This window comes from Phalacrocorax aristotelis, chromosome 4 (genome assembly GCF_949628215.1).
Source record: "Phalacrocorax aristotelis chromosome 4, bGulAri2.1, whole genome shotgun sequence".
In the NCBI taxonomy this organism is placed as follows: Eukaryota; Metazoa; Chordata; class Aves; order Suliformes; family Phalacrocoracidae; genus Phalacrocorax; species Phalacrocorax aristotelis.
The window spans coordinates 18,157,182-18,166,840 of NC_134279.1; the positions used below are offsets into that span (position 1 = coordinate 18,157,182).

The window sequence follows — 9,659 nt, forward strand, 5'->3', positions numbered from 1 at the left end:
TGTGTTTGCTGTTCACAGTGAGTTTTAAATTTAAGGTAATGGCTACTGTATATTCATGTGAGCATAGAACAATGCCTTTGATTTGTTGGAGAAATGTTACATTAGCTACCAAGGGCCCTATTCAGTAAACTTTGACACAACCCTTATATATGGTTTACTGCTTATTCTAAATGGAATATTCCTGATAAAAATGCTTTGCATGCCCAAATTGTACAAATTCATTAATCTTTATATTCATAAAACCTCCAAGTACAACTGCCTCCATTCCAAGTGAACCTAGTCAGGATACATGGTTAAACACATAGGCCCAATCTGCTTTAAAAAAAGCATTGCATCAATTTCCATTTTTCAATACAGAAGTGAAGTAGGAAGATCTTCTACAAGTGTGGGATGTGCATGTTGTTGGCAGTCGTATTATTTGCTGCTGTATCTTTATTCCTACTCCATTACATCATTCTACAGATTATATAACTGAAAACAGCTGCGTGACCTTTAAAAATGCAAGTAATTTTTAAATTACGATAACGGGCTATATCTCATCAGCTGCATTATGCCAACTTGATAATCTAGCATACCCTGACAAATCATGGGGAGGGCATAAAGAATATGGTGAGATAGTCTTGCTTTCTCTTTCTCCCTTTTGTGACAAAAGTACAGTATTGGCTAACAGTGACTCTGAATACGTGGAATTAATTGTATTAAAGGAAAAGAGAGGTAATGAAAACATTGCATTGCCTCATATTACTACTTTTGTATGTACAATATAGTAAGAGGTCACTCACATTACCAGCAGTTGCAAATATGGTCTTGCTTGCATATGTGTACCCAAATACGTGTGAAAATTCAACAGCACTGTTGCTATCTTTTCTTTGAAGTGTTGTTTTGTAGGATTTTATGCCACTGAAGCAAGTTAGCTATAGTGGACGAGTAGGAGAGGGTACAGACTTTTCTCCTATTTGTTTGCCACGTCACTTCTTGAGCCTGCAGAAAATTAGGCATCCTCAGCACCCTGCAGCAGGGAGTTCCAAGGATGAGTTGGCAAAGAACCCCTTCCTTGGTCTCCAAGCCCACCACCTGCTATTTTCAGTGTATCCGACCTCATTCTTTTATTAGAAGGGACAGTGAAAAATGGTTTCCAAGTCACCATCTGCATGCTACTTTCATTCTTACATTTGTCATCTCCTCAAAATATTGCCTTTCTTTTTTTTCAAAGCAGTTTCAGCTCCCCAGAACAATAGTCCTCTTATGATTCTTCATCAGTTCATGGAGCTTTTCAGTGGAGTTCTTGTTTAATAAAGTCCAGCAGTCTCTGGAAGATGCAAAATTTGGATTTGAGTGCTTTTCCATCGGATGGGCATGCAAGCTCAGGAACACAGGTGTTGCCTCTTTAATTTTCTTTACAATCTTTTTAGAGAATGGTGCCTAAAATTCCTGTCCTCTCTGGAGTTAGTGATCATTTTAGCTTCAGTCTTTGTAGGTGTGGCTTTCATTCCTTTGTGTGACTTTTCACTAATTATATTGTGTAAAGGACTAGGAGCTCTGCTTAGCTTTCTCCCAGGAACATAATAAAGTAATGAGATTTTTAGAAGTGTAAAGATCTTTAGATAGACACATGTAAACAGCAAGTACCAAGATGCCAATTCTAGCTGCACTGAAAATTCAACAAGACAGTTTTAATTATATTTTATCAACAGCTGTGATAATATGTCAGGAACATCCTATTATGATTAATTATATTTACATGCTATTAATACATATTCATGTTTATCTCTGCATTTTGTGCAACACAATAAGATAAAAGGAGAATGCTTGATGGTGTCATCTGTGGTGGTATATATGTATTATCATTATGAATACGAGATGCTTTTATTGTTCCCAAATAGCACAGGCCAAACAAATGCCAAGAAAACATTTATGGCTCTGTATTCCATCAGTTATCCTTGATACACTTCATATTTGCTGGAAGGTTAGAACTGTTAATCAGACAATAATAGCTCGGTGTCCAAGCGTGAAGGCAAAAGGCCAAAAGGTGCATGAGAAAAGCAGTTTATGCTATAATTCCCCATCTGTCCTGTAAACATCCCCGCCATTTTTTGCACATGTCAGTGTATGTAAGATACATTGCCGTCAGAGACACTTTTATGTGTACTTACCTGCAAATACATATGTTACTGTACATACCTAATCACATTTTGGGCTTGGGTCACCCACCTGTCTTCCACTACTTTTTCAATAATGAGCTTCCACTGGAAAGAACAATAATGCTACACTGGTGTAAAGCTGGGATGGGGCAATGTGGTTCAGACCCTTTGTTAGCACTTCTGAATTGCACGAGGCTCTCAGCTGCTTCACAGTGTTTGAGTTCCTAAACCAAACTGAGAAGTTGCAGACTGTGCAGCCGTGAGCAGAGGCCCTTGTATTCAATTACGTTTTATTAAATTTTTTTGTTTAGACATGGTCTGCTAGTAAAGGAATTTCCATTGATGTACTTTAGGCCCGGTTTCAGAAAACGTTCCTGGAATAACTACATTGTTAAACACAGAGTAAACCACTAATGTCTATGCTGCGCTTGTACAAAATGACATTTCATATGATAACTTATGCTAATCCTCAGATATTCTTCATAGATTTACTTATCCTATTCTTACTTGCATACAACTATGGATGAAGTCCTAGTTAGCAAATATACTTAATAAATGCCTATGATATGACAAAGCATAAATTTTATTGAATCTTGAGTGATCCAGTAGTTTACATCTCTTCCAAACATTGTACACTGCTTTGAACATTATTTTTCATCTCCAGCACTGGATTAATGTACTTATTTTGGACATGGATTAAATTAGCATGCTGTATAAGCACCGTTGGTATTGCTGTGACTGAAAGACAGTCCAGTTTTAGGCATCACAGTGCAAAGAGGTGGTGACAATCTGAGAGTATCCAGCCAAGGATTATACAGAAGTCAGAAAACATGAGCTCATTTCAAATATCGAAGAGACTGCATTTGCTTAGCCTCAAAAACAGAAGATTAGAGGAAGGAAAATAGTCTCTCAAGCTATAAGGAGTTATGATAAAAGAGGACAGTGTTCCTTTGCTTTTCATGTCTACCAAAGTTAGACCAATAATAAAATCGGCTTAATTTGCAATAAATATTTATCCTAAGTATTAGGGAAGAAACTGAGCTATGAGATTGTGAAGCACTGGAACAGAGAGATTAGGGATATTGTGAAACAGCCTTCATCAGAAACCTTTGAGAACAGATTTGACAAATGGTTGCCAGGGATGGGCTAGATGTATGTGCACTGTCTTCATTTGAGGAGGTGAACCAAATCAGTAGTTCCCAAAATAGGAAACAATCCCCCAGGGATGGTGTGGTTGTAACTAGGCAGAGGGAGGTATGTTGCTAGAGGGTCACCGGGAACGGAGCAGAAAGTGCAGCTAGGAAGTGGGAGTTTGGTGCGGAAATTGAGCAGGGAAGGAACAAGGCTGAGCATCACAGATCACGGGAGCAAATGAAGCGCCTGGCTGCCGAAAGGTGTGGAGTTAAGCCGTTGCCTCCCAGCCACCTGCTCTTTTGATCATGTCCCATTAGAAGGACCCTGCTGAGAGGTGGCAGCCTCACTTATCCAACCTCCGTACCCTCCTCTTGCTTGCTGCACTGCTCACATCTTCCCCTGGATAGTCTTCCCTCTGCCTGCCATCTTTCAGTGCTGTCTTTGCCATCATCTTCTTCCAAATGCATCTTCCTTGTTGGTTCCCCAGCTGGTCCCACCTGGACCTATCCTGCAAAGCCAGCCTGTTTGAGAACTGCTGCACAGGAATGCAAGAAGTAAAAATAGAAATCCCTGTCAGGTCTATGTTTCTAGGTTTATATCTTCTGTGGCTCACCTTTGTGTTGTCTTAGATCTCCTTCTCTTGTGACTTTTTACTGTGTTATGTGTTTTTCAAATAAACCTTTTAGGCCTTTTTACTATTAAAAACGTTGTAAGTCTAAAGCACTAATGCCCTTTTTTTTTTTTTATAACAGAACTTGATTTAGAAACAAGTGCTTCAAAGCCTCTGTGAGCCTCTTCCAAAGACACCAGTTCTAGATCCTTCCTGGTACAGTATTTGCTCTTAATCCATAGTCTTTATACCAATATGCTGATTTTTGCAAAATGTCATTGGTGTCAAAATTTGACCTGATTTTGACAGGCAATTGCATATCATCTCTCTTTTACTTAGTCCAAATAACAATATTTTTCCTACCCATAAATGAACAAATTCACACCTCCTTCAGATTTTTACTTGTTTTCCCAGTTTTAGAATTTAATTTTCTTTGAACATGTAATTGCTTTTAATTTACAGAAGTAAGCCTTTGAGATAGAAACAAATCTATTAGCCAGATGCTGAACCCAAATATAATGTAGATATCAAAGTGTATATATAAACTTTAAACATTTACTATTTTTTTATTTGCTCTTTTTTGTTATAGAGAATGCCTACTTACAGTGAAGCTGATAGATGTATAATGAGTACAGGAAGATCCTTGAAGAGTCATGCAACAAAGTAGGAATTTCAGTAGGAATTTTGTCATTTAAATGGGAGCAATATAAATATCTGAGAACTCTAAGTTCTTTTGTGACTGAAGTGTGGCTTCAATTTGTATTACATGCTTTTATGAAAAATAGCTCGTGACATTGAAATAAGTACAAAAGAAAAAGAGTAATACAGAATAGAAAGTTTGCACTCTGTGCCCCTAATGCTTATTGTCGTCCAAAGCGTCAAGATCATCCTGTTAAGATATTAAACATCCTTCATGCCTACTGAATGGGAATCCAAGATGCTCAATACCTTGTAAGATCAGGTTCTAAATGTGCCTGGAGAGTTTTCTTTAAATCCCAGATTATTGTCCCTTTCAGAAAAAATAAACTACAGGCTTGATGCCTTATTCATAGGGCTATCAGTGATCTTAGCATCTGTGCTTAACAGCTGTGGGTCAACAGTAACTTGAACAGAACAGGTCCAGCCTGGGTGGCACACTGTGGTGCAATTTTGATCTAACCTATAATACAGGTTGGACCCAAAACACAACCAAGTTTATTTAAAATCTGGTTGAGCACGCTCATGAAACTGTTGAAAGCCTGTACAATCAAAGCATTTGAAATGCCGTTGACTGTCTCAAGTGCAACATCAATTTATAGGCACAGCTGAAACAACTATATTTAACAATGAAAGTGCATCTGGTAGAATACCTGTATGTCACATTTTCAAAATTGAACCCAAAATGCCTCTTTTAGCAAAGCCTGTGTTCATTCACACAATCAGGTAAACTAAAATTCTGCCTAGATTCTTTCTAATAAATAATCTGAAGCAGTGATTTTCGAGAGTGTGTGGAGAACTGCCTCCCATTTTGAGCCGATGAAATTCTTGACAGTGGGTTCCCCACATGACCCACAGCAGTCTGACTCCTGTGGTCTCCACAGCCCTCGGAGGGCATTTTCTAGCTGCCATCACTGTTGGCCCAAAGAAGAGGTAGAGGACAGAAGATGGTCATTATCACTTTGCAAGATATACGTAAAAGCAGGATTTGGAACCTTTGAATTTTGCTTAGGAAAATTGATGCAAGCGTTCATAATTTCATGTATTAGAAAACCTGTTCTTTCAAACTGCATAACCAAAGCTTTGTGAATCTCAATAGTCGACCATTCCTTTCTTTAAATGGAGGTTTCCAGATTCAGAGTTTGAAGCAAGGTCCCTTAGACCTGTAATCAGTTTTTATTACGGTCTTTGAGCAAGCAATAGCTTTTGCCATAGTAATAACTCAATTCACTGGGTTTCTTCAGGATTGCAATTTGAGTAACTAGTTGACATGCGATAGTAGGACTTCTCCCTGTTAAGGTATGGTAAAAATGTGTCATTAACTAGCTTTTATTAGACCATTTTTGATCAAGGTGCTGTGTACATGCAATGTAAATACAAATACCTCAATACTTCAGTTCTTTTACTTAGAGGTCTTTATTGTCTGACCACCAGGCTTATTACAACAATGTTCATTTAGAATGTTTTTACAAGGCTGAAAAGTTGTACAGGAATGTTCCTACATGCAATCACACACACACATAAGCATACAAATCTCTTCCTTGAGTGTTGAAAAGAGGTAAACACTTTATGAAAACCAGGAAGAGAAACAGGACCACAAATTAAATATAAGAAATAACAATATCCAGTTTACCACTTATATTTTATTGATATGAAATAAAAAAAAAATTATAAGAACAGCACAGTTTTGCAAATCATATGAAAATCACATTAATCTGCAAACTCTTCTAATCTTGATAAGAATAGCAGGACTGCTTGTAAGAGGTTGCTATTCTTAGACATTTGGAATTTCTTTTATCAGAATATTGCCGAAAGTAATTGCGTATTTTAATTTCCCCTTCACAGTAAAAAAATATATATAGCATATTACATAAACCAAGCAGACATTCTAGAAAAGACAATTATCAATTTTTCAAGGGCAAGTTTCTAAATTTTTAAGGGTTTTGAGCCTCATGTACATTTCTGCAGTAACTGAACATTCTGTGTATGTGTCCCTAAAGTTATTATGCAGTTATATTAAATAGCATCCATGATCATCACTATTTTTTGCCAATCTGCACTCGTTACTAAGTGATAACTTTTGCATGCTTGTGAAAAAAATGGTCACAAATTAATCCTCTAGAGCATTAGCTCTCCCATACCTTTTAACGACACTTCTTAGTCATCAAGCTTTTAATAAAAACAAGGGGATTTTTATCATCCTATTATAATGTAAATGCAAGTTGTGTTCTTCAGAGCCAGGAAAGTTTGGGAGAAAATTATGTCTATTTTGCTAAATGTACCTGCCTCCCATCCCAGTAATGATTTGTCCGACAAGTCTGTTTGGCATAACACAGGTGTTGTTCTGCTCTTTGTAGACTTTTTCAGCGGGATAACAAAGTTTCTGCTTTCCCCTTCAAATTAATGGGGCAAGGAAGTTAGGCAGAATGTTGTTCCGTATGTTACACTTCAGACAGGATCCTGGAATAAACCTCTTAGGTGATACAAGCAGTCAGAGCTCCACGGGTCAAAGGCAGGCCTCGGTGTAACACCTTGCATGATCCAGCTGAAAGCATAGTGCTCGTTGGTACACAGTGTCAACTCAGTATTTCTTTAGAAGAAAAATCACCACTTTCTGAATTATCAATGCTTCTTCCAACATCACTTTTCTTAGGTGATCTCTTGTCAGCCACAGTCCTGCTCATAAGATCTGCTGAGAGCAGAGCTTAAATTAGTATAATGGAATTTTTGTCCTTTGTCTCTTTACATGAGAGACGCTCTAATTTCTTTAAGGAGCATCTCATATGGAACACAATTATTCTCCACTCTGCCTGGTTCATTATCATTGCAATCCTTCCTCCAAGTTTTTCCAGAAAGCCACTAATCCCCTGACCCTGAAGACTTTGCAATCAGAAAGGACTCATGAGGGAGTATGAATTGCAGTTGCAAGTTTTTCTGTGCTCTGAGAAATTACAGGCATAGTTGACTTTAATGAAGTTAGGAAAGCAGGTAAACCAATTTAACCAATAATGCCAGTTGTCTGTTTCAAAACAAAGACTTGTCAAACATTTTATAGCAGATGAATCTTGGAATAGTTCTGAAGTGTACTATTAACATCTCTAAAATCTACATCTTGTGGGTGCCTAAGGTATGTAAGACTGGCAGTTGGGACTGCTTTTTGAATAGGGTTTTAGTAGGTTTCACTGTGGATGGGTCAGATGGTATTGACTAACAAGTCATAGCAGAGGGGAGGGTTGTACCTCAGAAAGGATTGTTTATAATTATGAAAAGCATGTTTTCTGACCATTAATAGGGTATATCTTGTTAATTGTTATGATATATAAGGTATTTCATCTGTAAGGCCATTTAGAAAATTAATGTTTGAGTCACAGAAAGGTCATTGCCATTCTGGAAAGAATCCATTCATCTCTAAATAGGCCATCCGAATATAGACTAAGAAATACACTATATATAATTACCTTGAAATAGATAGAATAAATAAGATCGATGATAGGTATTATTAAAGCCACGCTTTAGTTTCCAGCTAGGAGAAAGTAGAATGTAGCTGGAAGAAACAATAATATACATGTAAAAATGCAAGAAATAGGTTAAAGTCTTAAGTAGTTACGTGAGATTCAGCTATTACCTATGAGATGAGACCTCACCAGCCTTCAGAAGTGGTGTATGTCAAGGACTTTGTCCTGAGATTCAGTCAGGTATTTCTGAAGACAGCACCTACAAAGAAGAGAATGAGAGCACATTTTTTTTTTCAAAACTGTGTCTTGTGTGACAGTGTAACTTCGTCGTATCTGCATATTTGCCACTCTTATGCTTACAAGTAGATAGAATGTATGTGCCCTCTTTGAAGATAAACAAATAAACATGTTAATGAATATTTCCATGTGCGAGTCTAATTTTGACACAGGCTTGTCACCGAAGAGTGATGCTGAGCATGAAGGAGCCCAGCAGCTATGATGGTAAAGCACGCTGCCAGGAGTTTAACCTTAGGAGATAAACTTCTCTTTCTAAACATTTATGGTTTAGTTTTTAACACTACAGGATAAAAGTCCAGAATGGCTGTTGGTCAGTCAAGTGGGCTCTCAAGCCCATTTAGCAGAGGAGGAGAAAGAGAAAAATGTGCGAGTGTGCCTTTAATTGAAAGCCTGTTGTTTAATCTTAGCTCATCTGTGGGATAGACAGAGTCCCAGATTCATAGCCACTTGCTGGCTTGGAGGAATTAATCTCAACAGCTGAGAAAGCAATTTAGTAACTAAAATCGCCTGTCCCATCCCTGCTGAATGGGTAGGTTTGTTTCACCAAGGTTAACAATAAAGTTACCATAAGGCAGACAACCTTGCAACAAGAGCAGCTTTCAAGCACAGCCAACCTGGGTGAGATCTGAAGCGCTGGCAATGGCCCTACCTGAAGCCTCTGGGAGCTGAGGCTTTGCAGCCCCTGAATTGCTCAGCTTTTGTAGGATCACAGGGTGGCGGGAGGGAGGGAAGTCTCAAGTTGTCCCAGCAGCTACCCACTCTCCAGATCAGTTCTGTAGCTTGGCCACCTGCAGTATGGGTAGACAGAAATCTGGAAGACAGCAGATTTTCAGTAGCACATGGAAGACTTGAAGACTGGGAACTTGAGCGTCCTAGGAGGAGCGTCTGGGAGCACCAATAGCTCCTGGCTCCCACTCAGCTCTGAACACAGCTGGGATTGAGATCTCCTACCCCAGACAGACTGATGAGAGGTAAGCATTGTCTCTGGGAGGCAACTTCCTTCAACACCAGCTTTTATAACTGGCACATCTAGCCCCCAGTTTGGGACATACATATCTATATAGAGAGATATATCAGCTTTGAAAGGTTGCTGCTGCCTACACTGAGCTGTTCTGTCCCTGGCAACATCGCTCCCTGGCCTTCCCAGACTGTTTCAGAAAACATTGCCCCATCTGGCCACAAGTTCACCATTTGTAATTGAAGTGGCTTGAATCTGGACTTAACCACAGCGGTGCCTCTAAAAATGTCTTCAGAGAGCCCTCCCTGAAGCACGGTGGTCACTGTTATTTTCTCCTGTTTCTTTCATAAGAGTTGTCTGCCTCCTGG

The 9,659-nt window shown here is 38.7% G+C and overlaps 1 protein-coding gene across 1 annotated transcript in view; it reads left to right on the forward strand.

Moving 5' to 3' along the window:
* TTC29 (tetratricopeptide repeat domain 29) overlaps nucleotides 1-8,455 on the forward strand; it is a 137,290-nt gene extending 128,835 nt beyond the window's left edge. Inside the window, exons 11-12 of the mRNA XM_075090436.1 lie at nucleotides 4,028-4,101; nucleotides 4,475-8,455. Coding sequence (XP_074946537.1) covers nucleotides 4,028-4,065 — 38 coding nt within the window. The 3' untranslated portion in view covers nucleotides 4,066-4,101; nucleotides 4,475-8,455. The remainder of the gene's footprint in view (nucleotides 1-4,027; nucleotides 4,102-4,474) is intronic.
* The last annotated feature ends 1,204 nt before the right edge of the window (nucleotides 8,456-9,659 follow it).